The sequence below is a fragment of the Sinocyclocheilus rhinocerous genome, unplaced genomic scaffold, assembly GCF_001515625.1.
Source record: "Sinocyclocheilus rhinocerous isolate Xijiao unplaced genomic scaffold, SAMN03320098_v1.1 scaffold875, whole genome shotgun sequence".
In the NCBI taxonomy this organism is placed as follows: Eukaryota; Metazoa; Chordata; class Actinopteri; order Cypriniformes; family Cyprinidae; genus Sinocyclocheilus; species Sinocyclocheilus rhinocerous.
The window spans coordinates 97,150-118,830 of NW_015659463.1; the positions used below are offsets into that span (position 1 = coordinate 97,150).

The 21,681-nt window shown below is 38.9% G+C and overlaps 1 protein-coding gene across 1 annotated transcript in view; it reads right to left on the reverse strand.

Annotated features, from left to right (window-relative positions):
* Positions 1-708: 708 nt before the first annotated feature.
* The window catches only part of LOC107723916 (chromodomain-helicase-DNA-binding protein 6-like), a 39,015-nt gene continuing 18,042 nt past the window's right edge, over positions 709-21,681 (reverse strand). The window contains exons 13-39 of the mRNA XM_016532644.1: positions 20,046-20,289; positions 18,513-18,689; positions 17,636-17,779; positions 16,755-17,010; positions 16,423-16,633; positions 15,202-15,397; positions 14,905-15,069; positions 14,492-14,671; positions 13,609-13,719; positions 13,145-13,347; positions 12,698-12,897; positions 11,586-11,745; positions 11,231-11,320; positions 11,014-11,117; positions 10,645-10,774; positions 10,489-10,564; positions 10,340-10,388; positions 9,554-9,809; positions 8,878-9,083; positions 6,944-8,791; positions 6,053-6,192; positions 5,623-5,838; positions 4,741-5,217; positions 3,988-4,206; positions 3,439-3,582; positions 2,667-2,771; positions 709-1,948 (exon numbers count right to left, since the gene is read on the reverse strand). Of these exons, the coding sequence (XP_016388130.1) occupies positions 908-1,948; positions 2,667-2,771; positions 3,439-3,582; positions 3,988-4,206; positions 4,741-5,217; positions 5,623-5,838; positions 6,053-6,192; positions 6,944-8,791; positions 8,878-9,083; positions 9,554-9,809; positions 10,340-10,388; positions 10,489-10,564; positions 10,645-10,774; positions 11,014-11,117; positions 11,231-11,320; positions 11,586-11,745; positions 12,698-12,897; positions 13,145-13,347; positions 13,609-13,719; positions 14,492-14,671; positions 14,905-15,069; positions 15,202-15,397; positions 16,423-16,633; positions 16,755-17,010; positions 17,636-17,779; positions 18,513-18,689; positions 20,046-20,289 (7,348 nt within the window). The 3' untranslated portion in view covers positions 709-907. The remainder of the gene's footprint in view (positions 1,949-2,666; positions 2,772-3,438; positions 3,583-3,987; positions 4,207-4,740; positions 5,218-5,622; positions 5,839-6,052; positions 6,193-6,943; positions 8,792-8,877; positions 9,084-9,553; positions 9,810-10,339; positions 10,389-10,488; positions 10,565-10,644; positions 10,775-11,013; positions 11,118-11,230; positions 11,321-11,585; positions 11,746-12,697; positions 12,898-13,144; positions 13,348-13,608; positions 13,720-14,491; positions 14,672-14,904; positions 15,070-15,201; positions 15,398-16,422; positions 16,634-16,754; positions 17,011-17,635; positions 17,780-18,512; positions 18,690-20,045; positions 20,290-21,681) is intronic.

A 21,681-nucleotide genomic window follows, 5' to 3' on the forward strand; every position in this document is an offset into this window, starting at 1 on the left:
CTATTCTTGGCATCTTCTCCTGACGGTACGGCAGTGGCGAAACCGTGAGGAAAGCCCATGATACCGGTTAGCGGGATGCCAGGGACATTGCGTAAGCTAACCAGATCCATGCTGCCAATGAGGCCACCGTTCATGAAGAGCGGACCCATGGCAGCGGCGAGCTCGGGGGCTTTGGGCATCTCGCTGCGGGGTCGCCTGCCTCTTCTACGCGGACCGGGATCCCGACACACGGGGCCAGAGAGGATGCGTGTGAATTTGCCCTCCGGTAGAAAACCCTGGGATAGAGCGTTACAGAAACTTAGTGTTGGTTTACAAGGAAGAAATTCATTCAGTATCTATAAAAGTCAAAGACTATATCATTAATGTATAGGATAAAAATTGCACATATATATGATATAAAGTTTAAAGTAGTTTCATTCAAAATCATGATCAAAATCAACTCTCTGAGTCAACTCTCATTAATTGCAGTTAAAACGTGCATACATGTTATATATAATTGCATAACTCATAAACTTGGGTTAGATTTCAATAGAATGGATTTCAGTGAAACACACTGACACTCAAGCAGTTAAGTTTTTTTTTTACATTTTTAATATGAAAATAATACTATAGTAATATAATTTAAACAAAAAGAATTCAGTTACCATACCTACCCTAATAATAAATGAATATAAAATAGAATATTATAAACGATAGTATAGAGTCCCTTTTTCAGGATTCAAGACCTCTGAGTGTTTGCATGCGTCAAGTGTCTATATCTTTAGCACACACCCAGAAGGAAGTGTAGATGTCAGTGAAATTACAAGGGCAGATCTATAAACAATACGTTGATAATCAAAGTCCTATACACAAACTTTACCGACACGACACGCACAAAAGTACTGCAGCCCAAACATGAGAATGCATTCTAGTCTCCACCGTCACAAGAGCTTAGAGCATTTGACTCCGTTTCCTCTCCCATCTCATTTTTGTCCTTTTCCTCAGTACTTTTATCCTCAGAAGGACCTTTTATAGGGTCAGAAGGATCTTTGACCTGAGCTAAATCTACATCAGGTCCGCCTTCTTCCATTCCGCCCTCTTGGCTCTTTTGTTCGGGTGTCTGTTCGTCTTTAACCCCCTTCGATTCCACACCAACATTGCCGCTTCCCTCCTCTGCTCCTTCCTCCCTAACCTTCTTCCTCTTCCTCTTGGGGCTGCCCGTGCTGTCTGCTGCGGGCATAGTGGGCAGAGCCATTATACTGCCCGGTGGCAAGAACATATGCGGATACAACAGACTATGTGACATTCCCGGGATTAGAAAGGGGTTAAAGGTCAAATGGCTGCCGGTGCTTGTGATGCTACTATTGCTGCTAGTGGCCGCAGCTGTAGACACAGAAGCGGACACTTTCTTCTCTTCCCCTCCTTGCTTTGCGTCCTCCTTATTCCCATTCTCCGTGCTCATCGGAGAGCTTGCGTTTTCACGCTGAGGCGCAGAATCCGAACTATCCGCCGGGCTGGAGGTTGAGGTTACGTTTGTGGAGTTCGTCGAAGTCACGCTCGCTGAAGTGGAGGATGCGGTTGCAGTGGACATCACTGTGGACAGCTGTTGATTTATCATTCCAGTCATGTGAGCGCTGTACATGGGCGGCTGCACGGCCGCCATGCCATGGAGCATCATGGGCAGCATGCTGAGTCTATTCTTGGCATCTTCTCCTGACGGTACGGCAGTGGCGAAACCGTGAGGAAAGCCCATGATACCGGTTAGCGGGATGCCAGGGACATTGCGTAAGCTAACCAGATCCATGCTGCCAATGAGGCCACCGTTCATGAAGAGCGGACCCATGGCAGCGGCGAGCTCGGGGGCTTTGGGCATCTCGCTGCGGGGTCGCCTGCCTCTTCTACGCGGACCGGGATCCCGACACACGGGGCCAGAGAGGATGCGTGTGAATTTGCCCTCCGGTAGAAAACCCTGGGATAGAGCGATACAGAAACTTAGTGTTGGTTTACAAGGAACAAATTCATTCAGTATCTATAAAAGTCAAAGACTATATCATTAATGTATAGGATAAAAATTGCACATATATATGATATAAAGTTTAAAGTAGTTTCATTCAAAATCATGATCAAAATCAACTCTCTGAGTCAACTCTCATTAATTGCAGTTAAAACGTGCATACATGTTATATATAAGTTTATATATAAGTTTTTTTTTTACATTTTTAATATGAAAATAATACTATAGTAATATAATTTAAACAAAAAGAATTCAGTTACCATACCTACCCTAATAATAAATGAATATACAATAGAATATTATAAACTATAGTATAGATTATTATAGACATCCCTATGGGGGATTTCATGCAGATGACATGAACACAGAACCTGTGAAATTGTTGCAGTAAAAATGTATATTGTTAGTCATCTAGCAGATGTTTTTTGTCCAAGACAAACTATAAGAAGGGTCAACTCAACTCAGCTCAGCTCAAGGACTTTGTAGTGCTTAAGCGAGATTGTGATTTCTTCCACTCTGAACCTATACATTTTAGGCAACATTTAGATGCGGAACCTTGACGATTAGCATTTGTTCAGTTTACTACATATTCACAAGTGGCTTCACTGGAACAATCTCTGCTCCGCTTCTTGCGGTTTCCAGTCTCTTTCTAGACAGAATATATATGACTCACCGAGTGCTTCACCACATCCGCCCAATCAGGAGCCACAGAGTATTCTGAGTTTGCATCCAGCCATCGGGAGAGCTCTTTAATCGCTGGAGCCATAGCGCCTCCAAGCTGCAACCAGAGGAATTGTCACATTAAATTTAAATTAAATAAACAAGAAAGGATATAGGAGTATGTTTGCATGTTTTCTTACCCTGCGGCCTGTGTTTCTGTGCACTACTGGGACTCTCTCCTCCCCAGTTAGAGAGCTGACGTCGAGCTTGGATGGGTCTTTGCAGCGATGCCTTCTCTGTTTTGGACGCTCCAGGAAACTGTGCAATATGTTTGCATTCTGAGACTAAGAAAGATGTGCAATATAAATTAGGTTATAGTAATGCATTAAACATCAAATATATTATTTGTATCAAGACTTATAATATATAATATATATTATAAGCTGTATACAATAAACATTTACATTTAGTATCATTCAAATATCTTTCTAGATGGAAAAATAGTGTTAACAACCTTGCAACTTTTTTTAAAGCTCCTTAACAGTCTCCGCTTCTTGCAGTTTCCAGTCTCTTTCTAGACAGAATATATATGACTCACCGAGTGCTTCACCACAGCCGCCCAATCAGGAGCCACAGAGTATTCTGAGTTTGCATCCAGCCATCGGGAGAGCTCTTTAATCGCTGGAGCCATAGCGCCTCCAAGCTGCAACCAGAGGAATTGTCACATTAAATTTAAATTAAATAAACAAGAAAGGATATAGGAGTATGTTTGCATGTTTTCTTACCCTGCGGCCTGTGTTTCTGTGCACTACTGGGACTCTCTCCTCCCCAGTTAGAGAGCTGACGTCGAGCTTGGATGGGTCTTTGCAGCGATGCCTTCTCTGTTTTGGACGCTCCAGGAAACTGTGCAATATGTTTGCATTCTGAGACTAAGAAAGATGTGCAATATAAATTAGGTTATAGTAATGCATTAAACATCAAATATATTATTTGTATCAAGACTTATAATATATAATATATATTATAAGCTGTATACAATAAACATTTACATTTAGTATCATTCAAATATCTTTCTAGATGGAAAAATAGTGTTAACAACCTTGCAACTTTTTTTAAAGCTCCTTAACAGTACACAAATAAACATGAAATTGCTTTCGCATATACATCTGTTTTAGTAGTAATGTGACGTAATGTGAAACAGGACATTTAAAATGTAAGACAAAAAAAATAAGCCTTAACTTTATCTAATAAGAATTTAATAGGTGTTTATAATTTTCAAAAGAAAATGTAAAAAAAAATATTACGACTTAAATCTAAGTTCTGTTCTAACTTACCGGAAAAGCAGAAAGCTCCATGTTGAAGTTGGGGTTTTGTCGGAGCCATTCCATTAGGCCTTTATTGGCTGTTTCCCTGTCCATGCTCACATTCAGGGACTCTGATGCTGGAGAGGGTGTTGGAGGCTGAGTAGGTAGTGTAGTCGGGGTGGCTGGAGGGCCTTCTGACTGGGAGGATGTGGAGGATACAACAGGGTGGCTGATACTCTCTGACCCACTCTGTGGAGCATACAAAGATTAACACAACACTTGCCAGTTAAATTGATTTATTAATATTATTTATTTATTTTAGTGCCATATCAGCATCAAAGGCTATTTTTGTGGCAAGATCCAAGTTTGAAATAAAAACTTTGAAAATAAGCTTCTTTCAACATCACAAAAGAGACTATATAAGATCTTTCATATTAATATTTAAAATATTGTCCTGGTAAATCTTTTTAAAAACATCAAATTAGCTTAAAAAAAATGTACCCCAAAAAAAGAAACATCAAAAAAGTACCCCATACCACTTCTGATGAAGACTTTAATCTTTTATGGTGCTTTTTTTTTTACTTTGAGCTTGGCGGGATAAATCATCACTTTCAACTTTTTTTGTTTTTTCAACTTTCTTTAGACAGAAAAGAAGAGTAGATTTGCAAAGCATCTCCTTTTATGTCTCACAAAACAAATAGTACAATGCTAGAATCACATGGGGCCATTTTCATCTTTGGGTGTCCTACTATATCCACTTCATTGACACGTGTTTCCACAAACCTGTTGTTCAGGCAAGTTCATGCTTTGTCTCTTTATAAAGCTGAGATCAGGAGTCTCCACATTTCTTCTTCGTCCTCTCCTCTGTCTCAACATTGAATCATCACGACGAAGACAGCCGTTGACAATTTGCCCCGTGACAGGGTGAATCAGGCCAGCCTGCAAAATGCCAGCCATATCCAATCCCAGTGAGCCTTGTATGGAGCCTATCCCAGTTATTTTATGGGGTGCTGACTGGACAGTGTGGCTCATCTGACTGATTGACCCACTGTCTCCACCAACTGTTAGCTCTGTTGGTTTGGAGAGGTCAATAGCGGCGTCCTGCCAGCCATTAAGGAGGAGAGCGTTTACACGATGAGGCACGCCAACCTGGATCTTTTCTCCAAGATGGCTTGGTTTGGCAAGGACTTCTGCCTCGAATTCAAACCCACGTCTCGGACGTTTGAGCTCAGGGAGAAATGCTGGGGCCACTAACCGCTCCTGTTGGGACAAGAGCTGTAAATTAATAAAAAAAAATAATAGGATATCTCCATGTTTCAGTTAATTCAATCTAAAGAGTTTTGGAACCAATTTTGTAACAATCCAAAGGCTTTTATTAGCTGTTTGATGATATCTAGATTTGTAAAATGGATTAAAAACAATCCAATTTTTTTTTTTCAAAGGAACCACAATTTAGACACTTTAAAGTCTCATTAATTTCCATGACTTTCAGGCCTCAAAATTTCACACTTTTAGAATACCCTGATATCTCCAGGATTTTCATTCATATAATTTATGTCCAGATATTTCCAAAACCTGATTTGAATTTAGGATATTTCACTACTTTTTAAGGATTTGCAGACACCTTGAAGAACCTCCTGTCTGATGATGTGATCTCACACCTACCTTTGGTAAGTGGGGTACTGTGTGTGAGAGGTTAAAGTTAAGGCTCTGAGATATAGGCATTCTGGTAGGCAGAAATCCTGCCCTCTGGTGGGCACTGCTGGGCACGCAGGTGTTAGCCAATGAGGTGGGAGAGTCATACTGTTGACTGGAGGAAGGCCACTTCCCCTTTAAGATAGTGTGGCAGATACTGTCAATACGATTGATGATCACTCTGTCCTATAGGGAGCAAAAAGACAAAACAGGGTATGAAATGGGTCTAACGGCAGAAACAGGTGACTGATACATGTCTAGTGGTATGCTATGGGCTGACACCAGCCTTACTTATTTAATTTTCAGAGAAGACTTTCACATTTTCAGCAGAATATGCAAAATATTCAATATCTTTTCAGTATCACCACTTGATGAAGAATGGTCACCAACATGGCAATACCTTAGGCCACTCTGAGAAGGAGTAGAGTGCTTTCTCTTGTAGAAGCTGAGCAATGGTTGGTTCCCTTATTTCATGGACACTGTCTGCCATCTCACACATGGGCAATGCAAAGCGTGGTCCATCAAAATCTCCCAATAATGCTAAAAAACAAACAATTATTATTCAAACCATGCTGGGAGAGAAAGAGTGAAACTAAAACAGTTTTTTAAATGATTTATTCCTTATGTTTTCCATTGGGTTTTTTAACATAGTGAGAAAAAAATCCTTTATCGGCATGTAATGTGTCTGAATATATTGGGCAGCACAGAAAATATTAAGTGAATCCATCCAGCAAATCTGACTAGTGTTTGTCAAGAATTAGAAATAACTGATGACAAACTGTTGAATTATTTAATGCACAGTAAAGGTGGTAATGCGGCCACAACATCAATAATTATCAATAATTCAACAGTCAGGAGTCAGTTATTCCACTTTTATCATTGTCTTTCCTTCTAAAATGTTTTCAGCCCTAAAACGGACGTGTACATACTTCTGGTACCAATAAAGTGAGCCTAAAACAGCCAAAGTTAGTTTGCTGGTCTCCTAACCTGTTCAAGTTGATCCTGTTTGCTAGCTTTTGGACACTTAAGTGTTCAGACTTGGAGAACAGCTGTCTAACAAGCTAATTGCAAATTGGCCAGGCTAGGACACCAGCTAGACTAGCTTACACCAACTAAGTCTACTGAGATGCTTTTCTCCAACAGGGTAAACAGCCCAAACTGCCATTACTAGTTTTGTAAAGAATGAAATGAAATATTAAGAAACTTAATAGACCTGGAACTACTACATATGACTAACAGAATCAGAAACCAAACATACAAAGTAGAAAGCTAAAGTTTACAGCCACAATACCTGGTGCCTTTGCACCTTCATCTTTTATCTTGTCCTTTACTTCCAAAACCTCAGTCTGCTCAAGGTGAGGGGTCTGCGTAGTGCTATCTGGCTCAGGCTTCACATCTGACACCACTGGATCCACGAGAAACTCTTGTTTTGGGACTGCGTCAAGGCCCGGGGATACAGAGGTGTCAGGTAAGGTAGTTGGAGACGATGGGAGTGAAGAAGGCATAGGGTAATCTGTTGAAAGAGTAGTGTTAGTTAGATTGCACTCTTCTATTGGCTCTGGCGGTTCTTTGCAGGTTTCTTCCACCAACTGCTGTTCCGCTGTGTCTTGCTGAAACCCTTCGCAAGGTTCCTGCAGGGTCTCGTCACAAGTTAAATCATAAGACTCCTCCAAAGGCACTTTTTCTGGCTCTGTCAGAGGCTTTTCATAAGGTTCTTCGAAAGCCACTTTACAAGGATCTTTCAAATCTCCATTGGAATCGTCAAATGGTACCTCCCCTTTCTGAGATTCCTCGAGACAATTTTCCCCTAGAGACTCTGTTGAAGGCATCTTGTCGATCTCATCTTGAGTATCCTTTGTCTTCGGACTGTCTGGAGAAAGGTCTTCTTTCTCAAAATGAAACCTTATGCTTTCAGCTCCTTCTGGACTGAGAACACCATGTGTGATGTTGGAATCAGTAAGCCTGTCCTCTTGCTCCTCACTAATGGGATCTGTCTGGTCAAGACTCACATCCGGGAGTCCAAGAGGTGGTGGTGGAACATATTCTGGAAGACTGGCTGACAGATCTGTCTGATCCACAGAAGTCTCTCCAACATTAAGGTCTTTGAACAACATGAAGCTCGGTGCCAGTGGTTCGACAGGGTTGCTTTGAGAGTCCGAACTAGGCATGCTCAAACAGTCGGTGAGCGTTTCATCACCCTCCCGTCCATCTTCTGGTTGAGGAGCATCAAGAAAGCTGGGTTCCAAAGTTGGCGCTCCCAAGATGGGATCAGTCTCGTTGAACATGTCAGAAGTCTCAGCATGGTCCGAGCTTTCCCATGGAGTTTGAAGTTCATCTAGTTCCACAGAAGGTGCCATTAAGCCAGTCTCCTCTGAGGACCCTTGCTCTCCCACCAGAACATCGCTGCGAAGTTTCCCAGCTATGGAGTCCACCATGTCTCCTTGACACCCATTTAACTCCCCTTGCACACCGTACGAATTTAGCATATTCTGCCCACCGGTTGCAGAATTGAACGGGAATCCATTGAAGGCCTCTTTACCAGATTTGCCATGTAGTGTGTCTGATGTCAAGCCTTCATGTTGCAATGACCCCAGCTCCAGAGTGTCATCCAATGGAGGACAATCCAAAAATCCTTCACTATTTCCTGTACCTATTCCTAGGGAACTTCCAGACTCTGATGCCACCACTTCTGTGGCCTGGTGATGCCCATGAGTATAGACGAGTTGTGTTGGCGTGTGGTGATACTCTGGAGGTTGTGGGGACTGACAATGCCCAAGGTTGGCATCATAAAAGCAGCAATGGTGGTGGGGCAAGCCTGGGACTGGATATCTGTGGTTTTCTTTATGAACATAGTTCCGGTGGGCCTCCAGGAAGGAAAATTGGGGGTCATTGAGGATGTAGAAATCAGTTCGACTCAATCCATGCTTAGCGACCCCAATGAGAAGATCACGGTCATGTTTGCCACACTCCCACCAGACGGGCAAATACAAGCTAGGGCGACAAAGCTGCAGTCGTGCCCCCAGGAGCGGGTGGCGCAATACTTGCTCACGGACCTTTCTCAAAAGCTCAATACGATATAATGTTCTGGCAGCTCGCTCTTCTGTAATGGGCTCCACAAACAGTGAAGGATCCACGTTACCTACATGAGACAAGAAGTTGTGTTTACATTATGACAGATTTAGCTTCTATTAATCTTCCCATCAAACTATCAACTATATTTTTTACCTTCATCTTTTCTGGGCGGCAGTCTACATGCAGTTCGACACATTGAAACAAAGCTGCGGAAATATCTCTCTAAGCTTTCATCCGTCTTCCTCTCCAATCGAGCAAGGGCACGGAACTGGTTCCAGTCAAAAGTCTTCTCTGGGTCATATACTACTCCAAACGAGGACACTGTGCGATAGAAGTCAGCCTGCTCTCGACGTGTCCACCTGTGTCAAAGGAGATATGTTAAAATAAAAAAATAAAAAATAAAAAATTTCCCTCAAAAAATGAATTAACTGATTTTCAGCACACATTATTAATCTCTAAGCCAATGCAGAATCAAAATACTATTTTTCCAATGTTCATCATGACCTGCAATGTTTCAATGTTTTTTCGGTCCTCGAGGATTTTATGCTAGCCAATAATTCTATTTAGCTTTTAGCTGTTGCTTTTGTCTTTTTTTAATCATGTGACAAATTGTTTTTTTCACTTTGTTGATGTTCCTCATCCTCTTAACGCTTAGTGTTTATTATGATTACTTCAACATGACTTGAAGGCAGCGAGAATACTACAATTTGACCCAAAGGAGCTGGTTTCCATTTGCATATTTAAAAAAAAAAAAAAAAGCAAATTAAATTCTTTGATTTCATCTTGAGAAAATAACTGTAGACAATAAAACCACTGTCGCATCACTCACCTTCGTTGCCACTCTAAAAAGAGCGGGTCAGGCTCAGTAGTGCAGTGCCTAAACTCTCCTATTTGCCAGGCCACAGGTGCAATTCCCTCATGTAAGAGAAAATCATGACGAAGCGGCTCACGTCGTGTATAACGCTGATAGGCAGTAATGAGGCGCCGCAGACGTGCAGTAAGAGCCGAGCCTGCCGGCCACTGTATCCGTCCCTGCTCCATCACTTCTGCAACAAGGTCTCCTGCGAGAGATCCTATAAAGCCCCCTTCAAAAGAAATTATACTTTAGACTCAACCTAAAGTAAGTTCTCCTATTAAGGGGTGGTCACCTTAGGATTTGTGTCACATTTATACGGATGCCAAAGCAATAGCAAGCAATATGACAACTTTCAAATAGATTTTATCACTGCATACTAAAGTTCAAGTTTAGAGAAGTTTTATAGAAATCAAATAGCATATTTATAGCATAGAAATAGTGTTCACTAGTACATTTTCTCAATTTATCCAACACTGGTAGAGGCATGATAAAAAGTCAATTTTACACCCTGAATACATTTTTCATAAAAAAATATGTAGCCTGTTTTTTAATGTCACAGGAAAATGGACTGGATGGTATATTTTTAAATGTTATTATTAATCATGATTCAGAATTTATTTTAAAAAAGCATGACATAAAACTCTCAAATAACTTTGCATGGTCTCTTGTGACCATCTCTAAACAGTATTTACAAAAAATTAAAGATTCTATTTCAACATTACTGGTACATAAGTAAACAGATGAGGAAGATTTCAGTACCTGTCACTGTACTGTTATTTCTCCCTGTTTCCTCTGACATGGGTTCCTCCTTTGTAAAAGAAAACTTTACTTAAATGAACAGTCTGAGCATTTGGTTAAAACGCTAAAAATTCATCTGACTTCACACTTCTTTGACTTCCTATTATTACCTTGATCTCTACTTTCTCTTCTGATTCCTCAGACTTAATATCATTCTCCTCTTTGATTTCATCACTCTTGCTGATACTGCAAAAGAAGAAACGTGTTTATGGGAGTAACAGCCAAGTGGTGCAACTGTTATATCTCTGCTGCTCAAAGCATATTACCTATCAGGTGCATCTGAAGCAGTTTCTGCTCCACTTTGCTCTACCGTCAATGCAGTGACATCAGGCATACCCACTCGCTCCAGGAAACACAAAGCAGGGTCCGCACGCATGGCGTTATACCGCTCATACCCTGCATGGGACACAAAGAGAAGTTAATGCACATGATAAAAGTAGGAGGAAGTCAATATGAACCATATGAAGCATATAAAGATTCACTAAATGCATTCAAATGCATCACATCTCTGCTAAAAAGTAAAAAATGACTTTTATGTATTTGTGTCTGCATGGATTTCCACTGTGTAATCACAAGAATTGCATCATAAAACTGGGTGCGACGGTTGCACCCATTCTTCTTTGATTATGTCTCACCATGTTTGTGAACTCCAATGAGCAGCGATTTATCTGCTTCAGCATCCCACCATATAGTAGGTATCTCAATATAGTCGATATCAGGGAGGGTTACCTCCAGTTTACTGTAGAAAACACAGAAATCCTTACATATTAAGCCACTCTACAATGACAACAGTTTGATACAGAATTCATGGAGTACGCATGAGGTTAAGATAATTTGTGGGCCATGTAGTACCTGGATGGGATCCCTTCAAGTGCCTGATTGGCAGCCTCCCCAAGCACTTCGACCTTCAAATAGTACAGCATCCGCACCCTCAGCAGAACCCTGTTTATGACACGATACATGATGATCACACATTTAAAACCCTGTAATTATGATGAGCGCATGTATCAATTACAATATGTCTGATCTCATAATATTGTAATGAAATAACAAATATTGTTTTATGACAGGTAGGATGCATGAACATTTTAATTTTGCACCCTGATTAAAGTACTTACTATTTATGTAGTATGATCAGAGATCAAAATGTACTTTTGCTACACTTTGCAAATGCATACTCATGTTGCGCAATATCCACAAGTCTTACTTGTTGCAGTGTTGTTTGAGGTGTTTCTTGTAGCTGTCGTCCTGAAGCACAACCTCTGGATTACAGTGGACCAGCCAGTCTGCATTCTTCAGCTCAGGGGGACTCAACTGGTTCTTCAGCTTCTTGCCTTTACGACCCCGTGGGACAGGAGCAGACAGACCTGGACAGGGTGAAAACACAAGTTTTACACAATGTTTTTAAATAAATTTTTCTATAATTATATGAAGAGCAGTCATTGAATTCTGTTTAAATGGACAAATAACTAATTAACTAGGGATGCTTATGATTAATCAACATTCAAATAATGGTAATTACCGGTAATCATTTATTGTTTAAATATACTGTCATTCAATTTCAGCACAAATATTTTTGTTTATTCAAGCAGTGAAAGCATTCTGTTTTTTTTTAAAAAGGGAAAAAAATGTGTCTATTTACTTAGGTATACGTACATTAAAATAACATTAACTAAACAAAATATTTGGGTCCCTTCCTCCAACATTTACATAATAGTAGAACATAAAGATTATTATACTATTTATAGTAATTATGTTATACTATGATTTTTGTCCCTGTCCTTGCGTGATTTATATTCATTTTATGTATTTTATTTAGGCATTTTTGTCATTTATAAATTCATCTGGCTTTGGGGGGTGGGGGTGGGAGACAGTTGTTTGATTGTTGTTGTTATAAAAATAATATGGCAAAAAACTAAACAAATATATTTTCTGGTAAACTAAACATTAAACACTTACACTAGCATTGATCAGCTGAAACAAAATGAAACTGATCATCAATTTAATTATTATTTGAATTGGTGGCAAACAAATTAAACTATAAAATTTAAATTTAATATTCACTGATTATTTAGTAATAAATAAATTCCTTACATGTAATTAAATGTTTTTATTTTTACATTTTGAAAATGTAACAAAAATCCTTTAAAACTCTTTGGAGACCTGCACAAGCATGGTGCAACATTAATGTTAATGATTAACGGATTTATTTATTGTTTTATTTACATGACAAAAGTTCCTGAATAAAGTCATCTCAAAAAGAATGAATGAATGAATTGATAAAAAATTACTGAGGATGTGAACAAAATCATTAATAACCTGAGTGGTTTTGTAGTGCTTGATTGTGTCCGTCTTTAGTGGGTGTGATCAGATCCCAGATGAAGCTCTTAATTTTATCGTCTCCCTTATAATGGCGAACACAGTAGACCAGAAGAGCCCTGCACAGCACCTCCATGTCTCTCTCCGTCAGGTGCCATTTAAATCGCCCATGATTGAGAATATCCTTCCAGCGACCCCACCTGTACACACAGCAAACATTTCATTGGTCTGAGATGTATAAGCTGCATATGGCCTAATTTATGGCTTCAATATTTAGACCATCTGCTTGATTTGCAAATATAATGGTAGAAAATGGTCTTAAGATTATTTCATTTAGTTTTTGTACCCTTGTTTGGAAACAGTCACTTCATTAACAGCCTGTTGTAGGGCAACAGAAGGTGACCCAGAAGGAATGAGTGGGCAGCTGAAAGCAAATTAAGCACTGACCCGAAAATGAGAAGGTTTTTCTCCACTCTGAAGCACTCCGCTCGGAGGTAGCGTCTGTTGCGATCGCTGAGACGTCTTGTGCGACAGGGCCGTTCCTCTGAGTCACTATCCAGTTCAGAGAACTCCATGAGTTCATCGTCCTCAAATGAATTATAGTGACGCGTCTGCTTCCGTACGCGAGGGGTGTCGATCACCAGACTCTCCTGGCAGAGACAAAGACATGAGTCAGAAAGTGTTGCCGTCTCAATATTTTACTCCTTAAATGTCACCAATATGCAAACAGTCTAGAATGTGCCCATTAAAAATCACAAATTAAAGCAACCCATCTGTCTTGACTCTGCTGATATTCAAATGACCCCTATTCTCTCTCTAGTCTATGAGTTGATTCTCTTGCATTACACCATCTGAGTCATGGTGAGCTCATATATGCAAAGCTTTGGCTTTTAAACCATTACGATTTTTACCTTTTCTGCCTTGGAGTCAATTTCCAGTTCAGCAATTTTGGCCCACTTCTGCCAGAAGTTTGGATCATCCAAAGAAATGTCTGTACGGTTCCCTGAAGACACAAAGCTAGCCTGGAATTGGTAAAAATAAAGGATTATGAGCACTTTATCAAAATACAGATCACACGTTAAGGCCTGTGTTTTACTTATACAAGCAATGCTTATTCATCTTGTTCAATCACATGACTTTTCCACTCATCCGCCATATTTATGACCTACAGTGGTGAATATAACAACATGAACAAGAGATACCAAGAAAAACAACATTGGCAATCGGATTTGATCCATACTAGGTCTCAGAAAACATTTGACCAATCTCAAGTTACCACAAAGGGTTGGTGTCAGTCATTTGTTTTTAAAAGAAATTCATAAAATTATTTAGCAAGGATGCATTACACTTATCACAGGTGATAATTAAAGATTTAAAGTTTTCTGTTTCAAACCTTTTATGCATTAAATAATCATGGGAAAAAATCTATCACTGTAAAAACACAAAAAAATGTAAAGCAGCACAACTGTTTTCAACATTGATAATAAGAAATGTTTCTCAAGCAGCAAATCAGCATATTAGAATGATTTCTGAAGGATCATGTGGCACTAAAGACTGGAGTAATGATGCTGAAAATTCAGCTTTGCATCACAGGAATAAATCACATTTTAAAATATATTCAAACAGAAAACTGTACTTTTGAATTATAAAAATATTTCACAATATTACAGTTTTTGCTGTACTGTTGATCAAATACAAATGCCGCCTTGGTAAGCATCAGAGACTACTTTCAAAAACATAAAAAAAATCGTATAGACCCCAAACATTAATGGTAGTGTATATCGATAAGTGTACCTTGGCAAAAGTTGATCCCTTCCCCTCAGACTGGATTGTGATGGTCTGTGTGCGTCTCTGCAGGATCTGATCAATATCCTCCTCACAAAATTTAGAGCCCTCATCTTCCTCATCCATAAGCGCACCGTACGCTCCCTTCCTGAGAAGATCTTCCACCTCCATCTTAGACAGCTGCTGAACCTGAAAGAGGACGGCACAGGAATTAGACAACACTGTCCTAGTCAATGTAACAAGTCCTAACTTAAACTAGCACACATATATATATTTATCCTTCAAAAAAATTATATAATCTTATGTAGTTGAGTAAACACTTTGTATTTTTGTGTCAACAAGGATATGCTATTCCACCTTTGGAGGATACATTTTCTCAATTCATCACTGGAAGAAAAAGTTAAAAGTTGTGGATCGCTCACCCCATTGAGACTGCCCTTGCGGTTGATGTCCTGCAGAACAGCCTTGTCCAATCCCAGTTTCAAACTGGCCTTGTCAAACATCTCCCTCTCATATGAGTTTCGTGTAATAAGGCGATATACTTTTACCGCTTTGCTCTGACCGATGCGGTGGCAGCGAGCTTGAGCCTGTGGAATTCAAAGCATGTTCATAACAAATGTAATATTCATGTTTTTGTTTTTTTTTTATACTTGGTATGGAAATTTCTAAAAGGGAGAGAGTGTCAATTATGCTGTACATAAAAGATGCTATTTGTTCACCTGCAAATCGTTCTGCGGATTCCAGTCTGAGTCGAATATGATACACGTGTCGGCGGCGGTGAGGTTGATGCCCAGACCTCCTGCTCGTGTACAGAGGAGGAACACGAAGCGGTCAGAGTCCACTTTACTGAAGCGATCGATGGCAGCCTGCCGGAGATTCCCTCGAACTCTCCCATCAATACGTTCATACGTATACCTACATGTATTATACAATTATTTCAGATAAGAAGACATTTCCTTTACGCATCTTCATTCTTTATGCATGGAAATTACCAACTCCACTCTTTCTCCACCATAGTTCTCATATGTGGTTTATGGTTTCAGCCATGCATATTTTGATGAATATACACAAATGTTTGGGGTTGGGCAGATTTTTTTTAATGATTTTGAAAAAAGAATTATGGTCACCAAAGATGCATTTATTTGATCAACAACACAGTAAAAAAAAAAAAAAAAAGTAAAATAAATAAATATTATATATATATAAATTATATAAATATAAATATATATTAATGCAATTTAAAATAATGGTTTTCTATTTTAATATATTTAAAATTTAAATTTATTCCTGTGTTGCCAAAGCTGAATTTTCAGCATCACTCCAGTCGTCAGTGTCACATGATCCTTCAGAAATAATTCTAATATGCTGATTTTGCTGCCCAAGAAATATTTTTTTTTGTTGAAAAAAGTTGTGTTTAATATTTTCGTGTCAATGGTTACTTTTTATCAGGATTTTTTGATAAATAGACCGGTAAAAAGAACATTTTATTTGAAATAGAAATCTTTTGTAACAGTATAATGTCTTTGCTGTCACTTTTGATCAATTTATTGCATCCTTGGTTTCTTTCAAAAAATCTTACTGAACCCAAACCTTTTTTTAAATGTTGTAATAATCAGACACAGGGTTCCCACACATTTTGACTAATGAATTTCAAGCTAATATTTTGGACATGAGAGTTTCTATGACTTTCATTTTCATTTCTATGACTTTTTAAAAATAATTTAAAAAAGAAAAGAAAATTACCACTGCTATTCTCAATTTGAAATATTTTAAATTATGGGATCCCTGAAGAAAAGCAACAAGTGAAGTAAACCAGGTTTTGATTTCATGTTGACATGGAGTCTATTTCCTCATTCACTTATAGTCTCAAAAACATCTCAACATTTTTTTTTTTTATAGAAGTATGACTAATGGCACTGTATAATAAGCAGCTGTCTCACCTCCTCTGAATGAGGTAGTCCTCCAGTATATCCAGGCACCGGACCATCTGGGAAAACACCAGCACTTTATGTCCTCCGGCCAGCAGTTTGGGCAGCAACTTGTCAATAAGCACTAGTTTACCAGCAGCCTGGATCATTGCCTGCAGCTGAAAATCTGCAGCCTCAGGACTGTAGGTTTTCTTGAAGCTCTCAAGAATCTTTTCTTCAGCACCTGACAGAAGGAAGACGAGAGACTACGTCAGCGCTACAAATTAGAGGTGTGGCAACTGAGATGTAGAGAACTGCAAAAAAGATATTTCATATTCACACTTGATCTAAACATCAGATGTCACCTGTAATGAGGTATGGGTGATTGCAGCACTTGCGAAGCTCCATCATTGTGTTGATGAGGTTGGGCATGTTGTGCTGGTTTGCTCCCTTGGCAAGGAAGGCAAAGTTTTTCTCCAGAATGGCGCGGTAGTATTTCTTCTGAATATTAGTGAGCTCCACCTCAATGATTGTCTCCTCTTTAGGGGCCAGATTCTTCTCCACGTCATCCTTCAGTCTCCTCAACATCATGGGCTTCAGAATGGCTTGCAGTTTCTTTACCTGTGGGTATGTTGATGTTTCTGAGGTTAAAACTGGGCACATAATCATTCAACAATAACCAGGCCATATTGCCTAACATAAAGTCCTGAAACCTGATAATAAATTAGCATTTTATACTCCCATCTTCCCAAAGTCAAATGGTTTTTTGAAAGGGATTTTGGTTAAATGCCTAAAATAAAGTCTGTGATGAACATAAGCTCAAGATATTTTTAAGTTTTATACTACAACTTGATTAACATCAGTAACTTTTTTATGTTTTAATGCATCTTGAAAAAGATGTGGTACTACTAACAAATGGATAAATGGGACTACAGAGGTTGTCAGGGACATTAAACATCACACTGAACAAGGAAACACATCAACAAAAATCCAAAATCCAATGTAAAAATCCTACTGGCTTTTTGTCAAAGGGAACAAGGTGATGCCAACTTTTGGCCTACAAAAACACTCCAACACTGCAGCAGTTTATTTGGCTATTTTGAGTTTATCGCCCTTGGCCACTTAGGATTTTAGCAAGGATGTTACTATCCTCTAGATGGCTTGGGTAATTGGGGGTAAAGGTGTATAGATGTTTATCCAGTGCATAACAAGCTTCCTATCAAGGCATTTGAGGGTTAGCTCTCACCTGCTCTTCCGTCTTCAGGTCTCCGAACTCCTCCAGGAAAGTGGTCTCGGAAGGGAACTGTGAGGGTTCGAGAAAGTTAAGCAGGCTGAAGAGTTCCTCAACCGAGTTCTGCAAAGGAGTTCCTGTGAGAAGGACTTTATGTTCCTTGCGAGAGAAGACACACAGAAACATTAAGTTCAGCCTACTGATTCACTAAAATGTATTTATATTTTAAGATATCTATACCAACTCTCTCTGGATGAAGATGGAGATACAACACTGGGAAACATTGAGCTGGACTTTGCTCCAACATGAGGACACTTTTCTATACTGTGGACCAAAAAAGTATTTGGACACTGAAGTCTTGCATAAAAATAAATGCATTAGATACACAATATTAAAATATGTGGAATTTATTTACAAATTTAAATATAGTGAAAACACAATTTATACACTTTCTGGATGTCATTCACTACTGCAACGTGGCTTGAGTGTCCAAATACGTTTTAAACCCCTGTATATCAAATACACCTAATCAGCTGTGAGAGATTATTTTCTTGAATAAAACAGCACTGCGTCAAATGTAGCTCAGTTTGCACACACTGGCCATGGCTGCAGTAATATGTAAAGTGAGAGATGAGATTACTCATTCTGTGTCCAGAGAGGATGTGCGTATGTAAATGCAGTGAAGCAGAACTCGGCAGATAAATGAGATGTGTGCATAAGAGATAGCACTGTAGTTTAGCTCACAGATGGCTTCACTTCCCCTTTTCTGCATTTAGACCTGAACTCATTTGTAGAGCAATTGATATTATAAATGACACATGACACATACATCAAATGACAAAAACGTCTGTGTATGTTTCATGGTCCATAAATGAGCAAAACATTTTTTTACCAGGTTCATGAGTTTGAGTCCCTCCAGTAGTTTACAGTTGCGGTTTTTTAGGCGATGGGCTTCGTCGATCACCACACAGCGCCAGTTAAGCTTCTTCAGCTCTGGACAGTCGGCCATTATCATTTCAAATGTAGTGATGATGCCATGAAACTTAAACTGACCAGACACAATGTTTCCCTGAAGGAGCAAGAGAAAGACCCATTTTATACACTGTACTAACAAATATAATGTGCCTACAACATCTTCTCCTTCTGGTAAAATAGGTGTGTAAAGTACGGTTAGACATTAACCCGGGGTTTGGCCAAAAAATTATATGAATGCCCTAGATATGTATTATGTGGGAGTAAAAAGCAACACACATTGAATTCTTGCGTTTGTTACACTACTGTTTACAAGTCTGGGGTAAAAAAAAAAAAAAAAGTCTCATACTCACCAAGTATGCATTTGTTTAATAAAAAAAAAATACAATAAAAACAGTATTGTTGTGATAATGGTGTAATTATTACAATTTAAAATAGCTGCTTTCTATTTAAATATATTTTAAAATGTAATTTATTCCTGTGATGGCAAATCTGCATTTTTAGTCTTCAGGAATCATTCTAATATGCTAATATACATTGTGATAAAAAAATTTCAGGATTCTATGATGAATACAAGTTTAAAAGCATTTACATTTATTTGAAATTGAAATATTTTGTAACATTATAAACGTCTTCATTTTTGATCAATTTGATGCATCCTTGCTAAATAAAAGTATTAATTTCTTAAAAATAAATTATATGCTATTCTAAGTCTACATAGTTTACAAGTCTAGTGACTACTTTTTTGATAAAAACTGCCAATGCACACACATAAATAGCAGACACAAAGCAATAAAGGTATAAAAAAAACAAAAATTTTTGTTTTGGTTAAAGGTGCAGTAGGAGATCTTGGAAAATGCTAACTTTAGCCTGATAGCACTGAAAGCGAATGTCCCACCCTCCCTGCAAATCACCGTCCCAAAGCCATGCCTCCTAAACGCATGAACGCACACACAGACCAGACGACCAGAGACAACATTACTACAATACATGTGTCATTAACCGGTGAGAAAAGTTTATAGTACAGTTAGTAAAAGTACTACAATACCAGGAAGGAAGGTCAGGTTGTTGATGTTTGCCTGCCATTCTTGCTTGCTCTGTCTGCACAGCGTACGTGAACGCGCTGATGACGTATTCCGTCTGCGCGAACAGGGTGCGCAGAGGTATGCAAATACATATGTTGACAGGCAGGTAGGAAAGCCAATCAAAATGCTCGGACCGAGCATTTTGATTGGACGAACATTTCTTGGTCTTATAGGCCTTCCACAGAATATATAAATACATTTAGACTACTTAACTTAATGATTGCTATCGGGATGTGAAGAGACTTTCAACCAGCATAACAAAAAAAATTTCTGAAGACAATCACCTATTGCACCTTTAATGTAACTATACTGTGCTTCTGTTCAACTCACTACTGACAGCTCAAAATGAATAACTCTGTTTGACCCACCTGTTCATCTCGGTGGTACATCTCATACTGCAGGATCATCTGCCGACTGATCTGGCTGCCGTGATAGACGATGACGTTCATTTCAGTCCATGTGCGGAACTCTCTCTCCCAGTTGGTGATGGTGGAGAGCGGGGCGATGATGAGGAAAGGTCCCCTTAGACCCATGAGGAAAATCTCATAGAGGAACGTGATGGACTGGATGGTCTTCCCAAGTCCCATCTCATCAGCCAGAATACAGTTTTTCCTACACCAAGAGGAACGGGTTCAGGTGTTTATTATTCATGTCAGATTGCAGTTTTGGGTATCATTTTGTTGTATGAAATTGTGATTATTATCACTACCCATATTATTTGTTTTATACGGTTACTAAGCTTTTTATAAGGTAACATTACAGGATTGGTTAAATGTATGTAAATAAGGTTATTATTAATTGTATTTGATTTCAGCTAGAGCTGTTAATTATTTTATTGTCATCATTAAAGGGGTCCTATTATGCTTTTTCACTTTTTGAATTTTAGTCAGTGTGTAGTGTGTATGTTTGGGCATAAAAAAGATCTTCAAACTTACAAATCTCAAAGTCCACTCCAAAGGGAGATATTTCGTTTAAAAAAAAAATCCCTTTTCAAGAACTACAACTAACGGCTCGTTTGGACTACAGCGTTGGTTTCCGGGCTTTGTGATATCACAAAGCGGCCCATTAGAATATCATTAAAATAATCCCCGCCTGCGGAAATTCGAATGGTTGGGGGGTGGGGAGGGGCAAGGTCGTGGTTAGAACGCTTGGTTGAGTGCATCAGACAAGACGACGAAGAAGAAGAAGTGCTGCTGTAGCCTCAAGTTTTCGCAAGTTATTACACATGCACCTGAATAATTATGTATGTAAATATGTATGTTACAATTATGAAAACGTTTTTATAATAAATTGCTGACAGTACAATACTGGACAATGATGTAATCTGCAGAATTTACACTTCAATTATGAGACTACAGTGTTTCCCATACATTGAATGCGGGTGTTTATATCACTGTATTTCTGAAGGAAACCAACTGTCTTCAGAAAATTGGATGCTGTCTTCAGAAAATTGGATGTCATTTTCATTTAATCTTGCATGTAATGTCTGATAAAGCAGTGTTTTTTTGAGCGGAGCGCTGCTTTGTGTAAAGCCGTTACCGGGGAAACCTTAATCTCTACCACTCCAGAGAATGAGTTTGCATATATATGCAGCCTGGGAAACACTGGACTATGGTATAAATAAATTCAACTGTATAACTGTTTCACTGTAATTCATGTTATAATGTTAGATTTAAATAACAATAAAAATAATACATATGTACTTATCTGTACATAGTGCAGTTATTTTTAAGCGGTTGTTGACATCCTATCTAAAACGTGATTTAGCCAAAAAAAATAAAAAATAAAAACAATAATGTTACCACTCTAATATGTCTGGCAATATTCAGGATTCTGATCGATCCTCTTGTTCAATATTCTCTGGGTCTGAATCCGGCTGAAATTGATATGGCAATATTGACACCATCCTTAACTAAACCGGAGCAGACGGAACTTGCTGCTTTGGCAAGGGAAGGCAGTACTGAAACACCGTCAAAGCTGTTCGCCAATCACAACGCACTGGGA